Genomic DNA, 17171 nt, shown 5'->3' on the forward strand with positions numbered 1-17171 from the left:
TGTAGGCAGATGTTGCCAGCCTAAATTCAACACCGCTTAAAAGAAATACTCTTTAAATAGAAAGACACAAATAGCATATTAGTCTGTTTTCTATTACTATGACAAAAGGCTGCATACTTTATTTTTAAAAAAGGTTTATTAAGCTCATGTTTTTGGAGGTTAAAGTCCAAGAGTAAGAAGCTTCCTCTATTCAAATAACTGATGAGACCCCCATAACAGGGTACAACATGGCAGAGAAATGGAAAAGACAAGACCAGGTGCAGGTTTCACATGGTGAGGCTGGAAGACAGATTCAGAGGCAAGACTTGCTCTTTGTACACACACACTGTGGTGGAGCTAACTGGGTGCTGTTAGAGCCATAATAATCCATTCCGAGGGCAACACCCCAGACCTTACCACCTCCCCTGGGCCCACTTCATAAAGTTTCCTCCTCCCCTCAACATTGTCACACTGGGGACCAAAAATCCAGCACAGGGACCTCTGGGGGGCACACTCAGACCACATCTGGATCATAGCAAGGGGGCTGAAAGTCGAGGCTGGGAAAAGGCAGACCATGCTCACCAAAGCCAGCCAGTCCAGGGAGACAGGACAGGAAGAGCTGAGCAGCTGCATTGTCAATCATGGTGCATGGTGCATCCAGGTACTACAGGACTACAAGGGCATCAGTTAAGAAGCTGTGACTGTTCTAAGTGTTTATGCACCTCACAGCAGAACTTAAGCACATTACTCAAGCTGACAGAACTACAAGGAGGAACAGATCTGTCATAACTGTAACTGGATATCTAAACACCCCTCTTTCAATTGGTAGAAATAGATAATCAGGGAGACTAAAGACACTTGACCAAATTGACATTTTTTTTTAATGGTACTGGGGGTTGAATCCAGGGCCTCACACATGCTAGGCAAGGGTTCTACCAGTGAACAGCATCCCTGGCCCTATTTTAAATTTTATTGTGAGATATGTTCTCACCAAATTGCCCAGACTGGCCTTGAACTTGTGACCCTCCAACTTTAGACTCTTGAGGAGCAGAAATTACAGGTGTGTGCCATCTGGCTCAAATTGGCATGTAGATAAAGAACAATGTGCATTATCTTCTGGTATATACAGATATTTACTAACATATGCTATATTCTGGTCAACAAAGGAAGTCTAAGATGAATTTTAAAAATTTCAAGTCATATGAAATGCATTCATTAATCAAAGTGGAACTAAATTAGAAATCATTAACAATAAAATTCTCAGGAAATCACCAAATATTTGGATACTAAATAAAATGCACATGTCCATAAAATGTAGAAGAAAAATTAGAAAGAAGGAAATTAGCATAAGGAAATTAGAAAAGTTTTAAACAGAATAAAAATATGCACAAAATATGTAGGAATTTTGGATCAATTCCCAGGGTTGTCAAAGGGGGGAAAATGAATTTTTTGGGTAGCATTGAAGCAATACTTGGAAAGAGATTTGTAGCTCTAAGGCCTATATTGGAGATAATGAAAGTGTTCAACTGTTGACCTCAGTTTCCATGTTAAAACTAAAGAAGAAAATGTAACATATATGTGCATATATATTTTATAAATATGCATATTTATTTAGAATGAAAATTATATAGGTTAATTTGGAAATCAATACATTGTCAACTGGAAATAATGGAGGAAATCTGTGAAACCAAAAGTTGTTTCTCTGATAAGGATTGATAAAACTTACATTCTGGTAGTCAGATTAAAATGAAAAATAAAAGGCAAGAAAAATGATCAGTATCAAGAATGTGAGAGCCGACATATCTGTATATTCTACAGGTATATACAGATATATCTACATATCTACACATTAAGAAAAAAATATATGCCAGTAAATACAACAACTTCAATGAAATGAAAAATTCCTTGAAAGACACAAAATACCAAAGTTTACTGAGAAGAAATAGGTAATAACTTTCCTATGCACCCATAAAGAATCTACTGAGAAAGAAATCAGGAAAACAATCCCATTCACAATATCCCTGAAAGAGGAAAAGAAAAAAAAAGAGGAAAGAAGTAATCCTGTGAATAAATCTACCCAGGGAGATGAAGGATGCCTACAATGAAAACTATGGCACTTTAAAGAAAGCAATTAAAGAAGACCTCTGAAGATGGAAAGACATCCCATGTTCATGGATAGACAGAATTAATATTGCTAAAATGGCCATATTACCCAAAGCAACGTATAGATTAAATGCAATGCACATCAAAATGCCAATGACATTTTTTACAGAATTAGCAAAAAATATTCCTAAAATTCATTTGGAAGGAAAAAAGACCCACAATAACCAAAGCAATTCTAAGCCAAATAAAGCAATGTGGGAAGCTTCATAATACCTGACTTCATGTTATACAGCTGCGTGGTACTGATATAAAAACCACTATGGAAATCAGTATGGAGGCTCCTTGAAAGATGAATGGAACCCCATGTGATCCAGCTACCCCACTCCTCAATATTTATTCTAAAGAATTAAAGTTTTCATACTCATGTTCAAAACAGCACAATTTTCAATAACCAAACTATGGAAACAGCTTGTGTCCATGAAATGAATGCATGGATTAAAAAAAAGTGTTATATATACACAATGAAGTTTTATTCATCTATAAAGAAGAATGAAATTATGTCACTTGCAGGAAAATGACACTTGAGAACATTATGTTAAGCAAAATAAACCACACTCAGGAAGTCAGGGATTGTATGTTTTCTGTCTTGTGGAAGCTGGAGGGGAAAAGGGAAAAGAAAGGTAGAGGAGGATTAAAAAAAAACAAACAAACCCAGAAATTAGTAGACTAGAGGAAAGGAACCAGGAAGAGGAAGTAGGGGAGGGTTAGGGAAAATCCTGGATAAAGATATTGGACAAATCATAATTTTTTGTTATGCACAAGAATGAATAAGTAACAACAAATCTTACCATTATGTATAATATAATATTTCAATTAAAATATGGAAAAATAAGAAATAGATGAACTGAGTAGCCCTATATCTTTAAAAAAATTAAATTTGTAAATATAAAATTTTCTATAATGAAATATCAGGTTCAAATGGATTTGAAATCTAAATATTTCAGAGATAATAAAAATTCTAGAGATTTTTTCAGAAAATTTAAGAAGAAATGAACATTTCCTCGAATAATCAGTATTACCCTGACATCAACAAAACAAAGACATTATAAAAAAAGAACTACAAATATCACTAATGAATTTGGATATGAAATTCTAAAAACTTGATCAAATTGCATCCAATAACATATTAAAAAAACACTACATTATGACTATGTAAGGCTTTTATCTAGAATACAAGTTTAATTCAAATTTGAAAAAATGAGATGGATATCATTACCCCAAGTACATGTATGAAGACATGAATGGTGTGACTCTACTTTTTGTACAACCAAAGACATGAAAAAGTATGCTGTATATATGTACTACGAATTGAAATGCATTCTGCTGTCATATATGACAAATTTAAATAAATAAATAAATTTTTTAAAAATTAATAAAAGTAATTCACATTAACATGTTAAAAGTAAAAATCATGTGATTATTTCAACAGGTACAGAGAAGCATTTACAAATCTCATGTCCACTTAGGCTAAAAATTCTCAGAACACTAGAAATAGAAGGAAACTTCCTCAATCTGATAAAAACAACTATAAAAATCCTACAATAGCTAAGTAACATCATACATAATAGAAAAAGATTAATGCTTTCCCTCCAAAGATTAAGGACAATAAGAAGGTATGTGCTGTAAGCACATCTACTTGGCATTATATTAGAGGTTGTAGCCAGAGCAATATGACAAGAAAAAAAGCAAAATATGTTCCAATTGCAAAGAAAGAAATTTATGTGTCTTCATTTGTAGATAATAATCATGAATTTTGACTATCTTTTGCAAAGAGCAGTGGAAATAATAAGTGAACGTGTCAAGATTTAGGTATTCAAGATCAGCACATGTAGTCACACACACAAATTATAGATATAATTTTTTTTAAGATATGGTTTAGAATAGGATCTGAACAAACAATAGTGATAAATCTGATTTTAACTGTGAGAGATTATACTGGAAATCACAAAACATTGCTGAGAGAAATTAAAGGACTCAAACCCTTGTGGTTAAGCCTACTCTGTGGGCCTCGAACAGCAGAACCCTCCTATGGATTAAAACTGTGAGCCCAGACAGCATGAATGTCATTCTAAGTGCCTCCTGAGCTCTTCCTTGGATGCTCTCATTATGGCTAGAGAGGGATAGTCTCCTCCATCATTATCTGTCTCTATGAGGGGGAAGAGTAACAACTGTCTCCTAAACTGCTGTTCAACCATCATGAAACATTTTCACTTGGGAGGAATTATATTAATTGTTGTAGTTTTTGAGAATTCTGGATAAGGTTGTCTTTCTAGGAGTTTTTATTCTTTTTTTTTTTTTTTTAATGGCCAAAGACCAAGAGTAGTCTCTGGTCACCATAGCTTCTAGAGCAGGGCTCTTCCTTCAGGAAGTCTGTTCCCGCCTCACCATGCTGTAGGGGCTCGGGAAGGTCTTTGGCCACACCTTGTCTGTGAGTGCAGAGGTATTGTTAATGAGTGGGTGCTTCTCAGCTGGGGGTGCATGGAAGACATTAAAGGGAGGCTTCTTAATTTTTTCCAGCGAATGTGCTGTGCAGTAGGTACATGTACGCCAGGCTGCACATTAGGATGCTGCTCTCAGAGAGGAACCCCGACTGTGTCTCACTGAGGGTCCCCTCTTGCTTTGCAGTTTTACGGGAGCCCTACACGGTCCGTGTGGAGGACCAGAAAACCATGAGAGGCAATGTCGCGGTCTTCAAGTGCATTATCCCCTCCTCCGTGGAGGCGTACATCACCGTCGTCTCCTGGGAGAAAGACACCGTTTCCCTTGTCTCAGGTAGGCTGTGCTAAGGTGTGCCGTGGTGCAGGTCGGGTAGCTTTGTGCACATTCTGGTTTACAGAGGCTCCTGTCTTTGGAGAATTGAATTGCGGGTAAAAATTGTTGCATGCACTATAAGAAGAGCCATTATGCTAACTTTTATGAGATAATTGTGGTTTTATTTCTGTTTTAAAAGTAGATAGTAGTGGTATTGCATCCGTGAATGCCCAGTGACATGCGTGTTGACCTATACTTGGAAACTAAAATCTGGGAAATAGAAGCTGTGGTTCCATGCTCTTCAGGTCTTTTTAAATATGTTAGGTGGTGTGTGCGTCTCTGATCTCAGACTTGAAGAGTCTATTAAGACTATAGTCTCAGAACTGAAATATATATTTTTATGTGAATAATGCAGAGGCTTATATTTAGAGCTGAAGCAGCCTTTGAGAGGTTGTGGTTTTCCATTTTTAATGGTATTGAGGTGAATTTCTGCTCTGTGCTCTTTACCTGAAAGGCCCCTGTGGGCACGATGTGCAGTCTTCCAGCTTTGCATCTCCTTGGATGATGGTCTTGGCACATTGAAGAATTTGTTGTCTGCTTTTGGAAAAACCCTGTGAGGAGCACAGACTGTGTAACACGCACGACACACAGTTGGGTCTGTGTGCACTCTCTAACGTGATTCTTGTTTTCAGCCTGTTGATTCGCTAGAGAGGATAGGTTAGTTTACAACAAGTGAAAATCTAAGTCAAACTTGAAACACTCTGTCCTTAGGACACGTGGCAGGAATATGGGCTACTGTGGGAGCCGTCAGTTTATTTTAATGCTTTTCACCGTGCAGGCAAACCTTCACGCTCCAGCGGGCAGTAGCTTCTTGCTGCTCTGCTGGCGAACCCTCATAATTTGTTAGAGTATTGAAAGATGCTGTTTAAGAATCGAAACATGACTGCCATCATCAGAGTGGAGACACACCTATATGTTTTTATTTGCTAATTTTCATGGTTTGATAGTCTGAATCTCCTCTCCTCGGAGGTTCTTTAGGTTTTCTGAATGGCAGACGAGGAGATTTGAGTGAGTTTTTGGCTGAGTTCGAGTCAGAGGGGAAAAGCCCTCCACTGTACTTGGCTAGGTGGTGTGGGTGGGAGCTCTGGGGCTGCATTTGCCATCTCCCACATGCTGTGGCCTAGGCCGAAGGAGAATCTGCTATCCTAGGGCACTGCCCTTCTGCAGCCTCAGTGTGTGACCCGGCAGAGAAGAGAGTGTGGGAGAGTGACAGACTGCCTCGTAGTGTGCACACCTGGAATGACACGTGTCACTCTGCTCATGTTTAATGCCAGATCAGTGGCTGTAGCTGACTTTAGTGAGGCACATACCTGGAAGGAGGGAGGAAGAGTGGAGGACTGGGGGAACAGACTTTTGCACCCTCAGGGTCTGTCTCTGTGCAATGTGACACGACACGCGTTACTGTTTGCTGGACATCCTTCATCCGTGCCACAGGCCCACGCAGCTTTGCTGTCTGCAGCCCGTGGGAACAGACTTATTTTCTTTCCAAAGTGAACCCAAGTAAATGCAAAGTTTTTGTGGAGAGTGGATGGATGGTGCGTGCGGAGTGCAGAAGCCGCATCACACTGATGGGGACCCATGGCTGCCGCGACCTCCCTGGACTACATTTGGCAGTTTCACTCTTTGGTAAAAATTTAAAAGCAACAGCGTACACCATGGGTGAGCACTTGGTGTTCCTCCCTTCTCAGCCGCATCTTCAAAACAACTGTAGCATGGTATTTTATCTTGAGGAATCTGTCAGTGGGCAGCTTTTACTGGTCTGTATATAAGCTGTTGAGCCGGGGGGAGAGAGAGACTCTGCTCATTGAGCCTGAGGCAGATAGACCTGTAATTAAACACGGTCTTGCTCATGACAACAGGGCCCCAACGCTGTGCCATGATCTGTAAGAAGGTGGAACTTGAGCCCCGCAATGTAACCTGCCATTACTTGTTAACTGCTGCAGTGGGCCCTGTGTCCAGGGAAGGAGTCCCAGAATCACCAGAGGTGATAAATAAATAAACCTGTTTCCAATATTGGAGGTGGAGAAGGATCCCGTTTCTCTCTAGAGCCAAGCCCAGGCACAGGTGATAGCACAGGAAGGCTGGGGGTCATGCTGAGAGGCTGAGCCTCTGGGGATATGCGGGATTTGGGGCTGCAATGGGTGACCTTGGCCAGCCCAGAGGTCCCCAGTACAGAGGGGTTTGTTCTAAGTTAGCACCAAGCTCCAGGGAGGACGTCCCCCATGCCACATGCACAGTAGTGAAGGGAAACGTGTGTGTCTCTGCCCTGCCACCGCCCACCCCTGCAGCTCCTGCTGAAAGGTTTTAGACTGACTTCTTGGTGTGGTCGGCACCCCACCTCCCTTTTCTGGATTCCCAAGACGCCCCAGGGTCTAGTGAATCTAGCTGGCATATTTGTCCCAGGAAAGGGCCACTCTCCCATGAGACCCCTGCCTTTAGCTGGTGCTTTACCCCGAGGAGAAAAGTGATCACTAAGTCAAGCAGAAGCAGAAGCTGGTGTGAGACCCTGCAGTGGATCTCTGTGATAGCCTTGGGTTTATTATGCACACCTCTAGGCGGCTCTTTGGAAAGCTGGAGTTGGTGAGTGGATATTTGTGTTCTCTAAATTCCTTTTTAGTGGTTACTGCTGGTGGGTCTCCTTGCTGTCCTCTCTGTGGTTGAGAAGACGAATGGGAGGCATAGGTGGGCTGCCCGCCTGGCCCCATGTGATCCTTACCTGTCCCCAGGAGCCCTGGCACGTGGGGTCATGCAGTGCTTGCCCACAGGCTAGGCATCAGTGGCCCGAGAGTCCGCTCAGGAATCTCTCTGCCATAGGTCAAGAGGTTTCCAAAATCAAGCATGTAAATGAGCTCTTTTCTTTTGAGACATATTTAGAAAGAGTGACCCAGTAGCCTAAGAGTAACAGCCCTGGGATCCCCTGGGTGGGGGAAAGTCCCGTGGTCTGATGCAGCAGCTGTGTGCACTGGGCCTCCACCTGAGGCCTGTGTGGGCTTCACTTCACTCTCAGGCTCGTGAGTGGGCACAGAGATGGCATATCCTGTGCCACTGAAGGGCCCCGTTAATGTGCCGGTTCCTGACCCGTCGTCTCCTCACCTCACCCAGATGAGCCGGGAATAGCAGGAGTCAGGCGTCTCTGTGCATTTCCTTCACATCCTTGTTCCTTATCTTGCCCTGCAAGAGTGGAGGCCTTTTAAAAATCAGCATATTAATGTAGCCGGATAAAGACCCCGACGTGTGGATGGCGATGTGCTGATGTCGAGATAGGTAAGACGCCATCCCGGAGAAGAACAATGGTCCCGCTGGCTCTTGGGTTTTGCTCTCTGTGCCCATTGAGAACGGCCTCCGATCAGGGGCGGCAGAGAGACAGCCCAGCTCTCCGCTTCTGTTTCTCCTGATAAAATTGTGTGAATCTCACCAGGGGTTTAGCTGCATTAACATCAAAGGCACAGCCCAAGGGTAACCAGATTTGGAAAATGGAAAAAGCAAACATTTTACTGTTCCCAGAGAAACCGTCTCTCTCTTCAGCAGAGGCCCCATTTTCTGTTAGGATATTTCTCCTCTGAATACCTCTGTCAGGGCATCGATGGCCCCAGGAGGGTTCTGTCTCCTCAGATGGAGGGGCTGGGTCCAAGGGCTGTTCTCTTCCTCCTTTGTTTTGAGTAAAAGGGAACAACTTTCTGTCCACACTAAACATCAAAGGACACGCACACATGGTGCTTTGCAGGAAGCATTTGCCAGTGGTTGGTGCGACATTTGGGTCTGGGCACAATGTGATAACAAATGATAACACCAAAGGCCGGGTCCACCTCCCCTGACAGGAGAAGCAGTGCCATCTCATCATGGGGACGTGGTGCCCAGGGTTTCACTGGGGCTGGTGACACAGCACCTGCTGCCTGGCATATCTCCAGAGGGAGACGGACTGCTCGGCACAGATCATGTTGGGGGTGCAGGTTCGCCAGGGTGCACCATCTTGTCTGCTGGGGTTCCGGGGCCCTTCCACCCCAGTTTTCAGACACCAGCTAAGGGGCAGGGGGCGAGCAATGCCAGCACTGGTAACACCATTCTGTGTAATGTCACTTCTTTTGTGAAAGTGCCTTTGTTCTTTTTCACACATCCAACTGTTTTTGAACACGCTCATCACCATTGATTGCTGAGACAGCAAGGGACACAGTCATCTCCTAGCACCTGAGCACCCCAGCCTTGAGACGCTCTCACCCAAGGTCTGCGAGCACGCTGACCAGATTCTTCCCCTGCTCCACCCATGTGTAAAGGTAGTTCGCTTTACATTCAGCATTTGGGGGTCTCCTCCTCTGTCCCTAGTTCTGGATCTCTGCAGCTTTCCAGACATAGGAAACAGATGGCCAGCTATGCCAATTACATCTAATTTGGCCCCAAGGGTATTCTCTGGCCCCAAGGGTATTCTCTGGCCTCTTGCTCATCTGCTTTTTTATTTCATGAAAGTCGAAGAGAGTAACAGGATCATCGACGGCACAGTGTCGGGCAGGGTAACTACGGTTATCACCGTCAACAGGCCTAAGTCAATGTCACAAGCAAGGTCTGCTCAGGCAACGTGACGCAGTGTTAGCAAACAGATTCAGGACTTAGAAATACAAGTTTTGACTCAGGATACTTTATTAGGTACTGAGGAGGTAAATGTGATCTCAGGAAATTGTCGAGACCAGCGATGAAGACGATCATGGTGCTGCTGTCTTGACTCTGGGCTGGACCAGGTGGAAGAAGTCCCTAAGCAGGTGGGTTGGTGGCAGTGGCTCCAGAAGACCATCAGGCTCTGCCACCATAGCGGTCAGCCCATTGCAGATGGGACAGGGAAGAAAAGGCAGCTTCGATGTCCTCTCGGCTCAGTGACCACATCGCCACAGCTTCCAAGGTCGGGGATGTCACCCCCGTCTCACTTCCTGCCTTCTGCCTGCTGGGCTAGCCAGAGACCAGGCACGGGGACACCTGAGTCAGCTCGTGCTGGCTGGACCTTCACTAACTGCCGGACTCTTGCCTGTTTCCCTGTGTCTTGCTGAGAGCATCCCTGACTGAGCTTCTCCCTAGAGCCCTTGAGCAGCTGTCCCCAGCACAAGGAACCACTCCCCAGCCTCTCAGAAAAATGTTTCTACTTCATGGAGCCTGGGCACAGGTCTGGGAAGACCCTTCCACAGCAAGACCCGTCCTCATGTTCCTTCACAGAAGGAGACGTCCCTCTGCCCTTCCAGCTGACCTTGCTCTAGTCCCGCAGTCACCTGGCCTCTTGCGATGCCGTCCACCCATTCTCCCTTGTGCCTGCTATTGTCTGTAGGGCACAGTGCACAGGAGCCTGGGCTCCCATTTTAGACGAAGCCTTCCCTTTGCCAACTGTCATCTGTCATTTTCTTGCATTTTTCTTTTTTGTGGTGGACTTTGGAGAGAGTGCTCCACACCACCAGTGCCCCTGCTCCTGAGCTGGGCTCTTCCTCTTTCTGACTCCTGGCAGTTCCCTCTTCAGAGTCTCCTGTGACTTCCTGAGGTCACATCCCAAGGCTGTCTCTTGGCCCCATCTCTAGCTTCCTGGAGGATGCACACAGTTGCCTTTTGTCCTCTTCTGGTTGCTGGACCCTTCCACGCTGAGGGGCTTGGACAGCAGAAACCCCCTCTCAGATCTCACCAAGACACAGTCACGTGGGATCAAGGACCCACGGCTCCACTGTGGCCTCGTCCTAACCAGTTAGATAGATAGATGCCCTATTTCCAAATGAGGTCACGTTTAGGATGGACGTGGTGGGGGACGCCAGGCAACCTGCTACAGTGGCAAGTCCTTCCAACGCTCTTTCACCCTCTCACACACATGTGCATCTTGACATCTCCTGCGTGGCATGAAGAATACAATAGCGGGTGCTTAGTAAGTGAGAGCCTTCAATCAAGGTAGTCTTTAAAAGGAGTGGAACAAAACGCAGAGCCCCTCATCAGTATAGCCTGGACTGTGCCCACCCAGTGGTCCTGTTGTCCTTTAGCCCTACCCCCAGGGGCACAGAAACTCCAGCCAGCAGCCACAGCCATTCTCTCTCTCTCTCCCTCTCTCCCTCTCCCTCTCCCCCCGCCCTCCCTCCCTCTCAGCTGTGGGCCATCATGGGGACAGGACAAGGATGGCCCAGTGCCAAGGTACCAAGGGCCTCAGGCAGACAACTTGACCTGCATTTTTAGCTCTTGTGCATGTAACCTCACTTTCTGGATTGAAATCTGTGCTTCCTGAAGCCCACATGCTGCAGCTGCCCCACCCCAGCTTTGTGGGGTCCTGGAGGCTTTACCGTGATATGATGTTGTATGAGGCATCGATGCTGCTTGAGCACTTGTGTTTTGGACAAATGTCACTGTGTTCAGGTGCAGCAGGTCACTTGGCATCTCATTTCTCTGCTCCCCTTCTCCAAGGCCACGGCAGGTGTGTTGGAGGAAAAATAATAATAACTAAAAATAAAATAATAATAATAAAAAATAATAATAACTTCCCAATGACTGGTGGCCTGAAACTGATCTGCAATGTGTTTTTCTTCTCAAAAATCCCCCCAAGTTCTAAACTCAATTCCAAACTCACTGAATTCTTATTGGGTGAGTGGTCAGTTAGGACTGAAACTTCTACAGTTAAATCACATTTGGAACTTTGCACTGACCATCCGAGGTCCACGTGTGGAGAAGCAGGGTCAACATTTCCAGAATAGTTCTGTCCATTTTGGTTCTGGAGCGGTCGTGGAGGTGCTGGTATTGGTTGTCCAGAACGGGGCTTCACCGGCAATGGGACCCAGCACATGCTGCCCTGCCCTGGAGCAAGGTCAGAGTGTTCCTGTCGAGATGCCAAGAAGCAACTTCAGGAAATGACCGAATGCACTTTTTTTTTCCATACAATCCTAAAAAAATCTCTTGATGGGCCTCAGGCTCTCCAGGGCAGGTCTCAGCCTCTGTGTGCCTTTTACCATTGCAACAGTCCACGTCAGGGACGGGGCTTGAGACAGAGAGGCCTGGCTTTGGGTGCCAGTCTCATATGGAACTTTGACAGTTTGCTCCCTCTCAGCAGATCTGACACACAGTGCTTTAAGATGACCAGAAGCTCAAGTTCAGTGCCCAGAGGAGAAGAGCCCTCCATGAGTCACAGGTGGTTGGCCAGCTCTGGGCCTCGTGTGCACCTTCCCCTGTGGAGCTGCAGGTCCTGGTGTGGCCCTGCCCAGGCATCCACCTCTGCACTCCAAGCTGGGCCTGTGACCTGGGCTTAGCCGTCTAGCACTGCAGTTTCCTCATCTGTACATGGGAATATCATATCAGGACTAAGAAGTCGTCAGATGGGCTTAGCGTGCTGCTTGGCTGAACTGGCCAGGGCTGTCCTTGTGCTCTGCAGCTCTGAAGTGTTCCTATTCCAGAAACGGGATGTCAGAGCACTGTGGTGTCCAAAATCACACACGTTTGCTCATGAGGTGCTCACTGGATGTAAAAGCAAAACTAAGGCCATTTAAAAAGAGTTGCCAGTGGTAGAGTACTTGCTGGGCATGCATGAGCCCTGGGTTCATTCAGTTCCCAGCAACACAAAAAACAACCCAAAAAACGGAGCACTGAATGCAGATCTCTATATATGATCATTAGGATGCTGTGGAACCCAAAGTTTGTAGGACGCTATTAACAAACAACTCTTGACTTAATTTATTAAAATTTTAACTTTTCTTAACCAGAAATTGGAAATATAAAATGAACTGGAATGTGGTTGAAAGGGTCTGTGTTTTGCCCGATTAACTCACAGCTCAGACAGAGTACATGTTTGCAGGAAAGTCAAGAGGATTTTCAGGAGGCAATACCTGTAACACATCTGGATTATTAAACAGCTAGTAATCATGCAGCACACACGTGTTGAGTTATGTCTAATAATTTCCCCTCATGAGCTGGTCCCTCTCATCTGCCACTCTTTACAGATGAGGCACAGAGAGCTTCAGCCATTTACCCCAGGCATAGTCTTGCATTCTCCCTCTAGAAGATATTTTTGCCTTTAAAAAACCCTTTATCTTAGTTTCCCATGGTGCATAAATGCATGGAAGTGACAAATACTATCAACGGAATGACATGCCATTCATAACAGTCAGAACTCCAAGAAGTCGGACTTAATTAAGAAAAGCATTTTCAAATACATGATCCAAGCTAGACTTAAATTCTGAATATTTGACATATTTAGGAAATTTCATTGTGGGTTGAAAACAACATGATCAATGTTTTTGAAAACAATATTACATAGAGAAGAATCAAATGCAGTTGCCTAGGACAAAGATAATTCCTTAATTTCAATTTTATTTAAAACCATCCCTTCCATCTACCCCAAGGATGCTATTATAGGGTCAGATACAAAGTAGAAGCTTAATAAATATTTACTGAGTAAATTTTGAATAAGCAACTTTTCCATTAACATGGGATAGGATTTCCTTTCAAAGTATTCTTACTGCTTTGAGACGAGCCTTTGCTTTCCATTTTTTCCCTATATTTTACTGGTGCATTATAGTTGTACATAATGGTTGTACATGATAGCCGTACATGCACACAGTCCTGTTATATCATTATACAATTTGGCAGATATCCTTCCCCAGGATTTCCCCTTTTCACCCCTTCTTACTTTCCCTGGTTCCTCTCCTCTGTTCTACTGACCTCCTTTTAATTTTCTTGAAGTCTGCCCCCCATTTTTCTTTTACTTTTTCTCTTCTAGCTTCTGCATGAGAGAGACAACATATGGCCCTTGACCTTCTGAGTTTGGCTTATTTTGCTTGACATACTGTTCTCTAGTTCCATCCTTTTTCCTGCAAATGACATGATTTCACTTTTCTTTATGACTGAATAAAACTCCATTGTGTATGTAGACCACATTTTCTTTATCCATTCAGTCACTGATGGACACCGAGTCTGGTTCCATAGTTTGGCTGTTGTGAATCGTAAACAGGGTGTGCATGGATCACTATAGCCTGAGGACTTCAGTTCTTCAGGGTGAATACCGAGGCGTGGTACACCTGGGTCGTGTGGTGGTTTCATGCCTAGTCTTTTGAGGAACCTCCATACTGATTTCCATGGTGGTTGCAGTAATTGACAGTCCCACAAAGAGTGTAAAAGTGTTCCTTTTCTCCACATCCTCTCCAGCATTTATTATGGTGTATATTCTTGACGGCTGCCATGCTGACTGGTGTGAGATGAAATCTCAGTGTAGTTTTGATCTGAGCCTTTGATTTCTCTCTATATATTTCACTACTGCAAAAGACAACCTTGCATGACCTCCAGGTCTGATGCAGAGTGTCCGGGTAGGCAAATCAGAGGCAGCCTGGGATGTCACAGCTGACTTCTACCTGATTCTGTTGGAGGGGAAATGGAAACGCCAAATTCCCAGTATTCGTCATCACCAAAGCAAAACCTCTTCCTTTATTCTCATGGAATGGTTTTCTTGTCGTAACCTCCTTACAGTTTTATACTGCAACATCTGTTAAAACAGCACTGAATAAGACAGCAAGTCGGGGGGATCCTTACATGCCGAGAACCTCAGAGGCACGTCAGAGCCGTCCCTGAGGAGCTGATGCACAGCCAGGTCAGAGGGCCTGAGGTCCTGCTAGCCTCTCCGGCTGAAGGGATGATTTGGTGAATAGACTCAGCTCCACACGCACAGCTCTAACGTGTGGGTGCGTGCTGCACCAAACCAGGGTCAGTGTGCCCCACCGACTGATAACCATGGACCCAGATGCTGCAGGGTTTCTGTGTGGAAGAGCATTAGGGCGTCTCTGTGATCTGGACAGCGGAGTGATGGGAGTGTTGTGTGGGCGAGGGGCAGCAGGAGTGGCTGCTGCCCGGCTGGTAGGATGTGTCTGTGAGCCCAGGAGGGTGAGGTCCTTGGCGGCATCCCCCACCCCCCTCCCAGCACCAGAGGTTGCACTGAAGAGCTATATTTTGGCTGAAGAAAGAAGCCAGACAGTAAAGGCTACCTGAGCAGCATGGGGCAGCAGGGGACTCAGCCGGGGTCTGGTGGTTGCCTGGGCACTCGTCATTGTTTTTCATTTTAAACTTCTTCATCACTGTCATTAAAGCACTTAATGATGGATAAAGCATTGCTTTAAAAGTTGCCATTTAAAACAATTACATGATCTATTGAGGAAGGGCCGGGCGAAAGAGTCACGTGAGGTATAACGCATTTAAATCTAACAAGCTTGCTATCCTGAAGGAACTACAAAGCCTGTTTTCTACTATTTATTTAAAAGCTCACTAAAAACTGCACTTCTCCAAATAAATGTTCGGCATGGACTTATAATTCTGAGTTTTATTGAAATAGCATTTATTCATAATACATACTGAAGAAAATAAGATGCACCTCTGGGAATGCTTGCCTGTATTTTTGTGAACCTACGAAGGTGCGTGAAGTCTTACTCCCCTCGGGCTGCTATCACATGTCACCCTAGACTGAGTGACTTTCCTGTAGTAGGGACTTATTCATTTATTTATTTATTCCTGCCCTGGAGACTGGCATTCTAAGACCAAGGGGCCAGGCAGAGTTGGCATCACGTGTGGTCCTCTTCCTGATACACAGATGGCTGCCACTCATCTCTTCACAGGGCAGGAGGTGAGTGGGCTCCCTGGGTCCCTCTCATGGGACACCAGTCCCACGCCCAGGGGCTCCTCCTGCCTCTATATCACATCCCCAAACCTCCACCTCCATCACATTATTAAGTTTCAACATATGAATTCGGGGAAACGGAACATTCCGTCTATGCTGCATTCATTTCTGTGATAGGTGAAGTATCATTAGATCGGGGTTCTGTGCCCTTTTCTTTTGAAATCAGGTTGCCTTGAGGCAGTCATGGAAACGTGGAACAGCAGAGCCCAGACCTGCCTGAATCCTCGGTCATTTGTGCCTCTTTCCCGTCAACCTCCCCACCCGGGTGGCCACCCCATCCCTGCCTCCCTACCGCAGATGTGCTATGGCTTCATACGCAGACGTGGGCAGATCCCTCTCTCCAGCTCTACTCATCCTGAGGTGTTCAGAACTCACTCCTGCTCTCCTCCTAACCTAGCTTCTTTACTCCTTCCACATGTACATTTTCTGTCCTGTGCCCAGGCCCTCGTACCCATATCTTCTACTACAGTTATTCTTGTACCAGGAAAAGAAAGGGGCTTTTATAAACAGTCTTCATCAAGTCATTTTAAAACTACGGATGATATTAGGAAAGAAAGGCCACATTGATCCCCCGCCTTAATTAGATGGTGAAATTTTTAGTCTTCGGCATTGTTATCCATTTGAATTGAAACCCTATCATTGAGAAAGCCAGATGAACTTGGAATTGAGGAGCGCCATTTCCCGAAAGGGAACGCAGCCAGGCTAGCTCCCGGTGGAGAGCCAGAGGATGCACAGTCCGGATGCACGTGACGTTTCCACAGATCCCACTGCCAAGGGAGACAATTTGTTCTCTGAGATGTTATCCTAGGATGCAAGCTTTTGAAAAATTGTTTATGTTTACTTTGCGGGAGTTTTACTGTGCTCAATGAAATGTCAAGAAAAAGTAGATCTCAAACTTGTCGGTAATTTTTAATTTATTCAGAAGGTAGAAGCTCTGTCAGACTATGTCCCATGTATGTCCCGGCCACTCCCTCTTCAGCTGGGTTCTTCTGTGCCTGGCCACTCAGTGAGAAAACACAAGCCAGTCCGTGTTGGGATCATTTCCTCTCCCGTGGGTGCCCACAGTCTCACCCCTGGGAAGAAAACCCAGGCATCCCATTGCTGGCTGGGCTTCCAGGGGGTCTCCAGCACACGGTTTCCATGGAGCCCTGAAGCCAGGTTTAGATGCGAGCCACAGAGAACCGGTGGCTTGAGGCCCGAGGCAGGGTTTTCAGTGACTCTTCACCTGCTTAATTTATGGTCCTGAACGAGTGAACACAGGTTTATTTCCCTAAATCCCTTGCTCTTTGTTTACTGGCAGTGATTTGCTGGTATAAAAGATGAATGCACGTGTGCTCATCTCTTGCTTTACCAAAATTTCCAGAATATTTGTCTTAAGTATTTTTAATTTTATATTGTGACTTTAAAAAACAAAACCTTTACACATAGTAAGAACATGGATAGTCGTCATCTTTTCAAGGATGATGATGAAGTGGGAAAGCCAATTTCATGTATTTTAATTTAAAATGTACATTTATGGCATAGCTGAGGAGCGCATAGATTTCACACCCGTTTTCTGTCATTG

At 44.9% G+C, this 17171-nt stretch overlaps 1 protein-coding gene across 1 annotated transcript in view; it reads left to right on the forward strand.

Annotated features, from left to right (window-relative positions):
• The window catches only part of Dscam (DS cell adhesion molecule), a 678135-nt gene that overhangs the window by 149423 nt on the left and 511541 nt on the right, over positions 1 to 17171 (forward strand). Inside the window, exon 5 of the mRNA XM_077110439.1 lies at positions 4768 to 4914. Within this exon, the coding sequence (XP_076966554.1) occupies positions 4768 to 4914 (147 nt within the window). The remainder of the gene's footprint in view (positions 1 to 4767; positions 4915 to 17171) is intronic.

This window comes from Callospermophilus lateralis, chromosome 10, assembly GCF_048772815.1.
Source record: "Callospermophilus lateralis isolate mCalLat2 chromosome 10, mCalLat2.hap1, whole genome shotgun sequence".
NCBI classification, from domain to species: Eukaryota; Metazoa; Chordata; class Mammalia; order Rodentia; family Sciuridae; genus Callospermophilus; species Callospermophilus lateralis.